General features: G+C 42.2%; 1 protein-coding gene across 1 annotated transcript; it reads left to right on the top strand.

The window, feature by feature from the left end:
- The first annotated feature begins 13,528 nt into the window (after window positions 1–13,528).
- On the top strand, window positions 13,529–14,417 carry LOC122069782. Its single transcript, XM_042633871.1, has 2 exons — window positions 13,529–13,986; window positions 14,360–14,417. Exons 1-2 carry the CDS (start codon window positions 13,529–13,531, stop codon window positions 14,415–14,417), a joined length of 516 nt encoding a protein of 171 aa, XP_042489805.1.
- Window positions 14,418–14,846: the final 429 nt, after the last annotated feature.

Raw genomic sequence — 14,846 nt, 5'->3', positions numbered from 1 at the left:
CAAGTTGATCAACCAACCTCGTAGAGAGAGCCTAAGAAACCGAAAGGAGAAGAAACACAGAACCAGGTGGACGATTGGCAGAAGTGGGCAAAAGAACAACCTTTGATGTCGCAGCACCTCTTCTTTACCTCCTCCCCACTAAGTCCCCGATATTGTTGTGCTTCCTCATACTTTCCATTACACAAAAGAAACACAATTAAGAGTTTGTGAGTAAATTCAATGGGAAAACGTCCACATTTTATTCCTTATCATTTCGAGCATTTCGATCTTGACTTTGGGAGTGGTTGGATTGGCTGAGATGTGGGGAGCTCAGGTGTTTAAGTACCCAGCGATTGTTGAATCCTTCTCTCTGGAGAGTTCCCTTTTCTCCCCTTCTATCCTCCCAACAATTGCTTGAATCGTCTCATCATTGCTCTCCACTCTGACTTCTCATGAAATTTCATTGAATTCCATGGATGGTTCAGATTTTGAGGGAGAAATTTTATGTGGGAAGAACTTAGGATGACGTGAGAGGGCAGGGAAGCAGGAGATGTTGACGACAGGGCGGTGAAACTCGAATGGAGGGGATAGAGATTGAACATAGGGGTACGTGCATAGACTAGCCACGTCTACCTATCTTGGAATTGAGTAAGCAGAGGGAAACAAGGAGTCAAATTGGTGGTTGGGTGTATTTGGAGGTCACCTAACCTCTTCCTCAAGAAAGAATTAATAAGAAAAACAGCATACTACTTCTCGTTACTATTGGAGTTTAAGTAATTGTTGGTACCCCATTTTAATTAATCTGGCCTATAAGACACGCAATAAGGAAGTGATCGATCCAACGTCGATCTATTGATCGATTGTGTTAAGGAGTTGATCGGTAATCAAGTTGACTGAAAACTGATGATATTGTATGAAGGAGTTGATCGGTCAGAATGACCATCAGTTTGATCAAGCAGAAAGACCAAATACAGTCAAGAGCATCCATGGTTATCCTACATGACATGATGCACAAGGAAGTCGAGGTATATGTGGATGACATGATAGTGAAATCAATGGACCAACAGGGGCACATCCCTGCTTTGAGAAAATTCTTCAAAAGAATCAAGAAGTACCATTTGAGGTTGAATCCCCAGAAATGCGTATTTGAAACAACAGCAAGGAAATGGTTAGGATTTCTCGTAAGTGAAAGAGGCATTGAAGTCGACCCCGTCAAGATCAAAGCAATCCAAGAGATGCCTACACCCAGTACAAAAAAAAAAGGAGATACGAGGATTTCTGGGTCATATCCAGTACATCAGTTGGTTCATAGCTCAACTACCACCATCTGTGCACCAATTTTCAAGCTACTGAAGAAGGATCAACCCAAAGAATGGAATGCCCAATGTCAATTTTCATTTGGTAAAATAAGAGAGTATCTAGCAAGTCCACCGATATTGGTACCACCAGTTGCGGGAAACCACTTTTGCTGTATTTATCAGTAGAAGAATATTTCATGAGTTCTTTATTGGCTCAGAAAGAAAAAGAAAAATGAGTGGACCAGGCCATCTACTAATTGAGAAGAAAGTTCTTGGAATATGAAACTCAGTACACGTCTCTCGAAAAGGAGTTGTGCAGTGTTGGTATGAGTGACAAGGAGGCTAAGGTACTACATGGTGACATATCTAGTTCATTTGGTTTCAAGAATGGATCCAATCAAGTATCTCTTCGAAAAGTTGGCTCTGATGGAGGACGGCCTGATGGTTATCTGAATTTGACATCCCTTATGCCACTTAAAAATCCATCAAGGGCAAGCCATAGCCGACCATTTGGCCACTCATCCTACAAAGGAAAAAAGAATACTTGATGACACTTTTCCGAATGAAGAAATTGCAGCAACAGAAGAGGAAAGAACAACTAGTGAATGATAGTTATACTTTGATGGGGCATCCAACCAAAAGGGATGTGGCGCAAGAATACTATTAGTCACTCCTGGTGGCCTGCACTTGCCCTCATATGTTCACCTTGACTTCCCTTTACACCAACAAGATTGTCAAGTATGAAACTTGCACAATGGGACTAGAAATAGCTTTGACTATTGGAGTAAAGCGGATCAAAGTATATGGTGACTCAACCATTGTCATCTGCCAAACACAAGGAAAATATATGACCAGAGATGAAAAATTGAACCTATTACAGGAACATCTGGAGGAAGTAACCAAGCACTTTGAAGAGATGTCGTTTGAATACTTTCAAAGGGATAGTAATCGGTTTGTAGATCCTCTTGCAACATTGGCTTTCATGGTGGAATGTAATCCTATGGCTCGAGTTTGACCTTTTATGGTGGAGACAGCCCATATATCAGAATGTTGTGAATTCCCTCATGGTGGATGGTAGGCCCTGGTTTGTACATAGTAGATTACATCAGAGGAAGGAAGTATCTGATAGAAGCTACAAAAGGAGAGAAGAAGTTCTTAAGGAAGTATACCACCTAGTTCATTCTGCAAGGTGATCAGCTATACAAAAGACGGGATACAGTTGTTATGTGTGGATGATGACTAGGTAAGAACAATTATGGAAGAAGTCACCAAGGTCTTTATGGACCCCATATGAATGCCAAAATGTTGGCAAAGAAGATTCTCAGGCTCAGGTATTACTAGAACATAATGGAAACAGGTTGTATGGACTTAGTTAAAAAGTGCCATAAATGCCAGATCTTTACCAACATCATACATATTCCACCAATGAAGTTGCATTCACCTAGCTCCCATGGCCATTCTCTACTTGGGGCATTGATGTCAGAGGAAAAATCAATCCCAAGGCATCCAAAGTACATGAGTTTGTCCTAGTGGCATTTGATTACTTCATTAAGTGGGTAGAAGCACAGTCATACTCAGTGCTTACATTGGCCAAAGTGGCAAAGTTCATCCAAGAAAATATCATTTCCCAATATGGAGGGCCATCGGAGTTGATATTATATTAAGGATCCTATTTTTGGGGCAAAGCTGACAAGATTTGTACAAAATTCGATAACAGGTGGCACAGGTCTATCACTTATCTGCCACAAACCAATGAGGCAGTGAAAGCGGCTAACATGAACATTAAGGTGATTCTTCAGAAAATAGCTGAAAACCCATAGGGATTGGGCTGACAAACTAACGTATGCCTTATGGGTGTATCAGGCTTCCATACGGTCCTCGACTAGGGCAACCCTTTCTCTTTGGTGTACAGAGTAGAAGCCATGCTACTGGTCGAAATCCAAATGCCATCTCTTAGAGTATTGTTTTGATAGCTAATTGCACGAACGAGAGTGGTGAATACTAGGCACAATGAACTCAATTTCCTAGATGAAAAACAGATGAAAGCCATGGATAACTTGAAAAAGTATCAGCAAAGAATGGCTAGAGCATTCAATGAGCATGTGAAGCCTTGTCATATTGAAGATGGAGAACTGGTTCTTAGGTAACAAAAGAGCTCCCATTCATGACCCGAGAGGGAAATTCAGACCAAATTGGAGTGGCCCTGTCATGCCCCATTCATATAAAACCGGACCAGTGATCGGGTTCCCTCCGAGTAACCCAAAACCACTAAGATCATCTGATATAATAATCACAGCATAGCGAGCCACATGAGATCAATAGAATACAATAGTATATTACAGCGAAAGTCTTGTCATAAATGATTACCTATAATTTTTCATATACTCTTGATCCCTAAAATATTATACATAAAGTATTTACATGTGAGCCCGTAGGCATGATATTTACACAAGAAATAGCAATTTAAATATCGAGAGCACAAAAAGGAAAATATACTAAAAGAATAAAAAAGAGTACAGTCAATAGAATTTGTCACTGTTGCCCTACAACACAACCCTCACATGGGCAGCCTACCCCATGCTCCAATTCTTTAGGAGCCCACCAATCCCCCATTGGGGTTTCGTCAGTGGGACCCAGTATAGGTTCCTTTACAGAATATCCTACAAAATCATTTAAAAAGGTATGTACATGAGGAGTGAGCTCACTAGCTCAGTAAATGGAAAGAAAGATGCACACAAGCAAATGCATTCAAATGATACTATATGCATGAGATTCATTTTAATCCTAGTTTACCTAAACAAATCATTCTAGGTCATAGGGAACGTGCTACTCACAACCACAGTGCATGTATGCCCCGGGTTCGAGACGCATTCTCCATCCCACGATACGACCATAGGGTTGTCAGAGAAGGCCCACTGTGAGCACTCAAAAAAGTAAATCATGGCCAAACCATAGTAGAAATGTAAATTGTGGCCGAACCACAGTAACAAATTAAATCATGGCCGAACCACAACAGAAATTAAAAGCAGTACGATTGGCCCTCTGAGTATATCACCAAGGTTTTCAACTGTCCTAATGATCAGCTAGGCGTACTTCTGACCATCACAGCAGTCCACGACCGACGCTTCCCCCCAATGATAATCCAACACATAAACCTCTGTTGGAAAGGGTCGTAACACGAGGGAATATGAAATCCTAACCACATGCTCCTACATGAGATAGTACAATTGCATAGTTCTTTTGCGTCCCATTCCACGGTGAACCAAATGCATTTGTTTCCAAGCCGACCACAATATCTAATCTAGACACCCCACAAATGTTCGGCAAGCCGGCATCATAAACATCACATGATAAATCCATTCTCAAGATTTCAACATATAACAATGCATATAGAATTTAAGATATACATGTTCAGTTCTAATGCATCACTCATTCATCAACCATATCCATGAGCATGACAATCGGTGTGTCAATATAGTCCATAAATGCGAAGGATGCCAAAAACACTCAAAAAATTAAGAATCAAAGTCCTCTTCCCAGTTACCTATTCTTGTGAAAGAATCAACACTCACAGTGCAGGTAAGATCTGGAGTGAGAAGATGAGTTTCTCGAAACCTAGCACAGACAAAGGGTTTAGAAATGCATCCAAATCGGGATTTTAATCAATGTAGGATATAGACATGACATGTATAAAAGCGTGAAGAAGGTTGTTGGTGAGTTTGAGTTCAATCAGAGCTCATTTGAGCTACAGGTGGGTCATACAGGTGGGTAGGAGAACCCACCTATGCAGTCTGCCTAGACCAGTGGGTCATACAGGTAGGTCAGGAACCCACCGATCTTACCCGCAGGTAGAACCAGAGGTGTAGGAATGATTGGTAGGTCACACCGGTGGGTTAGGCACCCATCGGTAGAACTGCAGAGGGTAGGTGTGACTGGTGGCTCACATCGGTGGGTCAGGCACCCGTCGGTCTTACCCGTTGGTTCTCTCGGATTTTATTGTTTTCCTTCTTTCTTTAATTCCAACTCTTGGAACCCCAATAGGGTGATTTCCACATCATTTCCCACACATTCTAAGTTTCATCTACTTGATTGTACCATGGATCTAAGACAACAACAAGATTTAAGGGAAGAATCATACCTTTACTTGGGAAAACCCCAAATCTTGGAATCCTCTTGCCAAACTCAAATGCCACTTCAATAATCACCAAATCTTTGTTTCCCTCCTCAAATACTTCAAGGAAACCACACAATGGCTTCATTATCCTCTAAATTCAAACATATACAAAGAGGGTTTCATCAAATCTCAAGGTTCATGGTGTTACTTACCTCAAAATAAAGATCTCAAGTCACTGGACACTATACCAGCGATGGAAAGGCGATGTGCGGCTTCGGAATCCAATGGGTGAGCCTCTTTCCTCTTCCTTCTCTCCTTCTTCCTCTTTTCTCCCTCTTCTTTACTCCTCTCACCTATTTTGCTAAAAACCATAAATAAAGGAGAGAGTTATAAGGCTATTTATACCCTAGTGTTATAAATATCTTCTAGGGTTCATTTGGTTTTGTCCATTTATGGATCGAATCGCATTAAACCACATTTTCGGGTGAGGTAGCCAACATTATCGGGCATACAAGACCTTATTACGATGAGGAGGCCGAGACACAAAAGCTCATCCAAGCCGGGCAGGGGTCCACAATACCCCAACAGGTGGGTCACACTGGTGGGTCTAGCACCTACCAGTGACACCCACCAGTTAGCCAAACAAGCCAATCTTACTGTATTTTGGAGGAAAATGGAGTCATAACATGTACTTCACTCTCACCATGTATTATGGATCAAGTTCCTATCATTCAAATATGATAACGTACCTTTCCTACTCATACATGACCTTGTGATATGTGTAAGGGCACGACTTAGGCATGCGGATCATCTCGGGTACCAGTTCAATCTCATCCGGCACCCTGCATTTGACATCACCCTTACTGCCATGTACCATAAGGCATTGGCATCAACCCGTTTCGGTTCAGACCTTACAAGACCAAACCGAATCAATCGATCAATAAACCAGGTTTAAAGAGCAGGGCTTTACATCTACCCCCCTCTTTAAAAATTTCATCATCGAAATTGAAGTTACTTGGTAGTCTAAAAAGATGAGGATATTTAGCCTAGATATCAGCTTCTTTCTCCCAAGATGCTTCCTCAAATGAACGATTGGCCCATTGCACTTTTATAAAAGCAATGGATCGATTGCAAAGAGTCTTTATTTTTCGGTCCAAGATTTTAGCAGGCTGCTCCTCATAAGTCATATTAGCCTCTAAGTACTCTAGTTCCACGGTTAGCACATGTGATGGATCATGTACATACCGCTTCAACATTAAAACATGGAATAAATTGTGCACGTTGCTGAAAGATGGCGGAAGGGCCAACATGTATGCCACTGAGCCAACCCGTTTTAAGATCTCAAACGGGCCAACATACCTTGGACTCAACTTGCCCTTCCTATGGAACCTGTGTAAGCCCTTGGTGGGAGAGATTTTCAGAAATACTTTCTCCCCTTCTTGGAATTCGATGTATTTTCTGTGATTTTCTGCATAGCTCTTTTGTCGGGACTGGGCCACTTTGATTTTCTCACTAATGACATCAACTTTATTGCAAGTCATCTGTATCATCTTCGGCCCAAGCATTCACTGTTCTCCTACATCATCCCAATATAAGGGAGTACACCTTCTGCTATACAATGCCTCATATGGAGACATTCCGATCGTGGCTTGATAACTATTATTATACGCAAACTTTACAAGAGGTATGTTTTCTTCCCAACTGCCACTCATTTCCATTGTACAGGCTCTGAGCATATCTTCTAGTATTTGTATGGTTCGTTCAGATTACCTATCAGTCTGTGGCTGGAAAGCAGTACTTAGATTCACCTGTGTTCCCATATCATACTGGAAGCTCTTCCAGAATTTAGATGTGAACCTTGGATCTCTGTCCAACACTATATTGACCGGTACTCCATGTAAGCGAACAATATTCTCCATGTAAAGTTGTGCTAGCTTATCCATGGGTAGGTAGTCTTGATTGGAATGAAATAGGCAGTCTTAGTGAGTCTATCAACTATCACCTAAATAACATCCATTCCCTTAGGTGAACGGGGTAGCTTGGTGACAAAATCCATAGTAATCATGTCCCATTTCCACTCCGGTACTAGGAGTGGCTGAAGAGTGCCATATGGTCGGTGCCGCTCTACCTTGACTTTTTGACATGTAAGACACTGTGCAACATATAGGACTACTGTAATCTTCATCCCTGGCCACCAATAACTTTGCTTAAGGTCTTTTACATCTTGGTGCTTCCGGGGTGAAGTGTGTACTCAGAACTATGTGTTTCTTTAATTATCTTGTCTTAAATCCCCATGTCATTAGGTACACATAATCTGACCTAAAACAATAGTGCTCTATCATTGGCTATTATAAAATCAGGATCATCCATCCTTTGCTCTTGGATTTTAACTCTGATTTTCTTGAACTCTAATTTTCTGCAAGTCAGTATCCATGGGTTGTTTCATGATTATTTCATACCTGATGGATGGTTGCACCTGTAGGGCTACCAAAGATAGGGTTAACTGCTTAATATCCTCTAGTTGCTGATCAAGCTCTAAGGTTGATCCCTCATTTAAAATAATCTCATCCATTAACATGGCTTCTTGCTTAAGCCGAGGGTTGGTGGCCAAATAAGTAAGTGATACAATTTAAGCTTTCCGGCTCAATGCATCAGCCACCACATTAGCCTTACCTGGATGGTACTGTATAACAAAGTCATAATCTTTCATGAGCTCTTGTCATCTTCTCTGCCTCATGTTTAGATCCCTCTGATTAAGAAGTACTTGAGGCTTTTGTGATCATTGAATATCTCGCACTTTTCCCCATACAAGTAATGGCGCCAGATCTTCAAGACAAAGATAACTGCCTCATCAAGCTTTGGCAATTGATGGCACTTTACCACATGTCCCTGGGCCCACATGTCCCAAAAGTCTTGTAAAAATCTTGTAAGCTTTGGCTATTTAAAGCCCTGATGAATGCATTCTCCAGCAGAGAGAGAGAGAGAAAGAAAAACCTAGAAAAAAAGAAAAACCTATAAATGGTATCAGAGCCTTGTCCTTCCTCCTTCTCCGGCTAAGGTCCTTCTCCAGCAGCCTTCTCAGTTCGGTTTGAACCTCTGCTAGTTAAAGAGACGGTCTAGGCCACGCCCTATTGCAGGTTACTTCTTGGTTCTGGTTTTCTAGTGTCAGAAAAAGACCCTTTGAGCGATGGGTTTGTCAGGCCCAGGAGAGGCCGTTTTTATACCCTGTAACGGCTCGGGTTGCTCCGCCTCTGAGAACTAGGTCCAAGGGGGTCCTGATCGGCCTCGACTAGTCATCTTTTTATCTATCTGAGTTTCGCCGGTGAGTTGTGATGTTCGGTTATTGGACTTGCTGCCTTTGTTACTGCCTTTGTTATGTCTCTTTCCCGACGTTCAACTTCTTCTTGAAGCTCTGCTTCGTCTTCTCCTTCTTCTTCCCGATCTTCTTCTTTCTCTTCTATTGATTCCCTGTATGAGTTTGACTACTTACCTGAAGAGCAGACCATCCCTGAGACTCCGTCTCCTCTGTTGAACCCTTATACTGTCTTTCCGAAGACAAAATCCTCTTCTTCTTCCTGGAAAACTCTTATTGCTCCTCGGAAGAAAACTCCACCTCTAAAAGAGTTGGTTCAGGCCTCTCGTTGTGATCAGTATCACATCCCTGCCACCGATAAAGAACAGTTGTTTACCTTAGAGATTCCGTCTAACCTCATTCCCCAGTTGAAAAACCAGGGTTATACTCATCTCCATTTTGGTGCGATTAATTTCGCTCTTTCTTTTCATGGCAGAAAAGGTCTTCCTGTGGCTTCCCGGCTCTCCCTCCTTGACAGTCACTTTTTATGGTATGAACATGCCGTGATTGCTACTGTTCAGACCACCCTGAATGCAGGAACTATATTCCTCACTCTCTACCCTAATTTCAATATAGCCTTAGCAGATCCCCATCTTCCTTCTGCTTTGAAGTTCCAGATCCAAATTTCTGGTACTCCCCAGTCTCCTATGGCTTTAGTAGGAACACTCCACTACCAACTGTCTTATAGGTTACAAAATCATGCCTATGACTTAACCAAAGGCCAGCAAGAAGATGCTCTCTTCCTCTCTGTGGAATCTGATCACGTTCCAAGCCTTACTCATGTACCCAGACAATTACCCCGAGATGAACTTTTTCGTCTCCTTCCCTCTTCTTGGGTCATGGCTTATGAACAACAAATGGCTACAAGCCTACCTGCTCTGATAGAGCCTCTTCAGTCTACTGATCCTCAGTATATCACTCATCCCTCTAGTGAGGTTGAAATCTGATTCCCAAATCCTCCGGTACAACCTTTACCTTCTCCTTTTCCTACTCGGTTCACAGGAATGATTCAAGAACCTCAAATTCCTGTTAAATCTTTTGATAATCAAGGAAATCCGGTGTACTATTTCTCTGATCCAGTCACTGGTCATAAGTATTTTGACCTTTGTGATTGTGATGCCTGTCTCCAAGACTCCGATGATGACTACTCCTCCTCTCCCAAACGAAAGTCTTCCCAGACTCTTCTACGGAACCAATATGAGTCAGGAGATCCTACTGTCGGACCCTTGAGTACAGAAGCCCGATATCCCTTTATGGTCAAATACGGTGCTTCCTTGGAACCTCCTTATGTTCCTCCTCCTACTCCTGTTTGTAAACCTCCTCCATCTGTTCAGGCTCCTTCACCTATAGTCCCTCCTTGTTGCATGTATACTCTAGGATCTTCCTCCTCTAGTCCTTTGCAGAATTTCCCTGGTCCTACAGACTATGGTCCTGATTCTCATGGTGTAAGACATGTATGGAAAGTCAAATCTCCTATCTTGCCCACAGGTTAACAAAAGGAAATTTCTCAAGCTGAAGTAGCTTTAAATTGGCAGAATGAGAATGCCATCGTTCAAAATCAGTACCTTGAATGTATCCTTGCTTCTCAACAGCATACCCAAGGCACTGTTGGACGGCATACTCAATTACTCAATTCCCTCAAAGCTGAGATGGATCAAGTCCATACTGAACTTGCTGGTATTGCTTCTACTACTGCTGATACGACTCAAGCCTTTGCACTTATTGGCCAAAAAGAGAAACATCTTAGGTTTCTTGAGGCCCAGCTACACAGTCTACAACAAGCTCCACCCCAAGCAGCAACATCCAGTAGACAACAACCTTTACCTCTGGCAGTTCCAAGTATTTCATCTCAAGATCCTTTTGCCATTTATGCTACCCCGGCTCCTCCGGTAGTTGCTTCTCCCAGATCCTTCCCGCTTGAAGAACTGAAAGCACTGCAGCGTCAACAACGCAACCTGAAGAATACTGCTCCCAGGCAAGAACCCAGAACATTACCCTTGGAAAAACCTTTTCCTCCACCCTTTTCAGCCTTATCCCATGACGGTAACCTACCCTGCACCATCTCCACCTATCCCTACCTGTCCATCCCCTTCACCCTCACCTCTTAGAACTAAATCTAAACATCCTCCCATAGGTGCCATAACCCCTTCCGGTGATGATGTGTTATTTGACATTCTCATCACCTTAGCTCTTCATGACCCTAAACCCATTCCTTCTTTCATGAACATAGGACTAGATCCACCTCTTGTCCCTTATCCTGCACCTCTGAATGTTGAAGAGATGGATGGTGATCAAGATGACCCTATGGTTCATAATCCTGAAATTCCTCAACCTCCTCCAGGTCCAACATATGCTCCTTTACAGATCCAAGATCCCAAGCAGTTTTTTACCTTGGTTGATGTCCCTGTTTCCAAGTGGGCATCCAAGTTTGCTGACTTTCATGCCTAGATCAATGCTGAACTCCTTCAAGAAGGTGCTACCTTTGTCAGTGTTCTGACTAAGTTTGTTGCTCGGCTACAAGGCAAACTCAGGGAATGGTATTTAGCTCTTGGTGGCTACAGACAATTGCAACTTGTTCAACTCCCTAAAGGCCAATTCATCACAGTTCTATATCAAGAATTTCTTGGTCCTGTCTCAAACGATATTACAAAAGCTCGTGACGAGTTTTTACAGTTGAAGTGTTGTTCTCTAGCTCGTCCAGATCTTGACAAACACTTCTCTCGCATGACAGACAGATTCCATAAAATTGGTGGCCTTGATGATGAAAACCTCAAGCAGATTTTTCTGAACTCACTTCCAGAACCTCTTGGTGCTGATACTCTCCAGTTTCTGAGAAATCAGAATATCTCCCTGGCATCCTGCAGTATTGGTTCTTTATACAGTTTTGCTCTCACAGCTCTTGACAAGCTTTGCAATGTCAAGAAAATCTGGAAAGACCTACAATCAAAATCTGACAAGGTCTCTTCTGCCTGTGATACTTCTTGGATGAAGATCAAGTGTAAAGGCTTGGATCCCTCTTGTGATTGTCCAACAAAAAAGCTTTTTCATCATAAGCGGTTCTCTCATTCCTCAAAGAAGCATAAGAAACGGTTTCCTTTTAAGCCTTCTCGAATGGTTTAAACCTCAATGGAAGTTCCTCCGTAAGAAACAGTTTCGAGGAAAGAACAAGTCTACTTCTTGCTTTATTTGTGGAAAAGATGGACACTTTGCTAAGAACTGTCCTAATATTTGCAAAAAAGAGAAAGTTCTTCATATGCTTGCATCACTCCATTATGAAGATCTACAAGATGCTGATCTTGAGTCCCTGTACTCTCTAGATGTAGAACCCACTGATCTCTCATTGTTTGCAATCGACTACCCTGATGACCCTACTAAAGATCCAAATTCTCTTACAGACTCAGACCCAGAGTCTTCTCTCTCTGAGTCTGAGGAATCTGAACCCCTCTACCAAGTTATCCCTTTCCTTCCTCCACGTCAACTACTTCTTCCCTGTCAGTCTATTACCTTACCCCATGCTACTGTAACCTTAATCCCTGAACCTTATGCTAAACTAGTCCGTCTAATAGCTTTCCTTGACACAGGTGCAGCCACAACCATTCTGTCTCCCAAGGTCCTCCCAAACCATTTCTGGAAACCTCAAGAACCCCCTCTTCCTTTTTTAGTAGCTAACGGTGAAACCTTCTATATCACCCTTGTTACTAAACACCCCATTAAAGTTCAACTCCTTCCAACCCTTTCGTTTACCCATGTTATGTTAGGCTCCCACTTTCCTGATAAAGACCTCATTATAGGTTTTGATGTTCTTAGTCATCTTCCCCTTAAATGGACACCCCATGGTCTTGAGTATAAACAACAAGTTCTCCCTTGGTCCCCTTTTTCTAACATATTTCTTGCAGGTACAGGTCCTACGCTGTTTGATGAGTTTAAAGGAAAACTTCTGCAGACTTCCTGTACAAACTCTCATACTGAGTTCTTGACAAAATGTTCTCATCCTCTCTGGTAGAATTCAAAGTTCTTCATCTCCTTACCTTTTAAGAAGAATGAAGATGTGAATCCAACAAAAGCCAGTCATCTTGGCATGAATCCAGAACATTTAGCCCTTGCAGTACAAGAACTTCAACAACTCCAAGCTCAAGGATTGTTAGAACCAACTGTGTCCCCATGGGCATGTCAGGCGTTTTATGTGAACAAAAGAACAGAACAGATTCGTGGTAAAATGAGAATGGTGATAAATTATCGGCCTCTAAATTTTTTCTTGGCTGATGACAAATTCCCCTTACCAACTCGCCCGGCACTGTTACTTCAATTAGCCTCTGCACTGTCTTCTCCAAGTTTGATCTTAAAGCAAGTTTTTGGCAACTTGGGATTATTCCTGAAGATAGACCTAAGACAACTTTCTGTGTCCCTGGACATCACTTACAGTGGACAGTTATGCCGTTTGGATTAAAGACGGCTCCATCAATATTTCAGCGTGCTATGATGCAGATTTTTGCTCCTATTCAAGATCGTGCCCTGATCTATATTGATGATATTCTTCTGTTTTCATCTACATAGGATGAACATCTTTGCCTCCTCCAACACTTCCATCAGATTGTTCAAGACTATGGAATCATGCTTTCCCCAAAGAAGATGGAAATTGGTGTTTCTACCATTGATTTTCTTGGTGTTACTATTACCAAAGGAACATATGAACTTTAGCCTCATATTGCTACATCTCTACAGCAATTTCCCGATGGCCCCCTAACAAAAACTCAGGTCCAGCAATTCCTTGGTATAGTTAACTACATGACAGAGTTTCTTCCTCAACAAATCAGACATACGTCTGTGCTCCATCAACTTCTGAAGAAGAAAGCTCCTCCTTGGTCTTCTGAACACTCAGCAGCCATTCAAGCTTTAAAACAGCTATCTACAAAGCTCCCCTATTTACAGATTCCTTCTGATGGACGTCGTATTCTTCAAACTGATGCTAGTGATACTCATTGGGGTGTAGTTTTACTTGAAGAAGCTCACGATGCCAAAAGAACCATCTGTGGCTATAAGAGTGGCTCGTTCAAACCATCTGAAGCTCACTATCATTCTACGTTTAAGGAAATTCTTGCAGTCAGACGTGGAATTGAAAAGTTCCAGTTTCATCTCATTGGACATATATTCCTCATTGAACTGGACATGTCAAGTTTTCCTCGCATGCTTGAGTTCCGGCAACGCACACTTCCAAATGATCAACTTCTTCAATGGGCTCAATGGTTCTCAAAGTGGTCCTTTGACATTAAACACATAAAAGGAAAAGAGAATGTTTTGGCAGACTTCCTTTCTCGTCCTACCTCTTCCTTCTCTGTAATCCCAATCCTTTACCCTTTAACCCCAGGTGCCTCTTCCTCATCTTCTTCTCAGCCTCAACCTAGTCATAACCTTTGCTGTGCCACACCTCCTTAGCTTCCTCCTGAAATCCTTCATACCTTAACCTACAGAGCAGTTCTTACCTATAGTAAACTTACAACTCTTCAATTGTTAGCAATTGCCATTCGTCAAGAAGGTCTATTTCTTGCTGGTTCTACTTTTTACCCAGACTTCCCCTACCTTACAGTCTTTACCTTTACCTCCTTCCATGACCTACAGGAGTTACCTCCTATCTTTAAGTGTATCTTCTGGCACTTATGTACAACCTACACCATAGCCCTGTGTTTTCCCCTTCAAGCCTTCCAATTCATGTGTATGCGTTGGTGTTCACCTATCGATCCACATCGACCGAACCTGACCATCTTCCAGTTTCTCCTGCTCTTTGCTCCCATAGAAACCTGGTTTCATCTTTTCACCTCTCTACTCCCACAGTCTTATCCCCCAGATCCGACTATGCATTACATTACTATCCTATTCCATAGACCTCTAGCCATCCTCCAAACTACTGACCCTCCAGATCTACACCCATGCCATTACATTCATTACACAACAGATTACCATGTGTTTGGAATAAGGCCCTATGCACTCTTCACCACCAGAAGACAGCATCGATCAGAATGGCTTCACCTTCTTCATACTATGTGCACAGTGAATGATATCCGACCTCATCAAGTTTCGGCTCCCCTTCTTCATACTATCGATACAG

This window comes from Macadamia integrifolia, unplaced genomic scaffold (genome assembly GCF_013358625.1).
Source record: "Macadamia integrifolia cultivar HAES 741 unplaced genomic scaffold, SCU_Mint_v3 scaffold711, whole genome shotgun sequence".
NCBI classification, from domain to species: Eukaryota; Viridiplantae; Streptophyta; class Magnoliopsida; order Proteales; family Proteaceae; genus Macadamia; species Macadamia integrifolia.
Note: the sequence above shows the minus strand (reverse complement) of the source record. Positions and strands in the feature narration are given on the sequence as shown.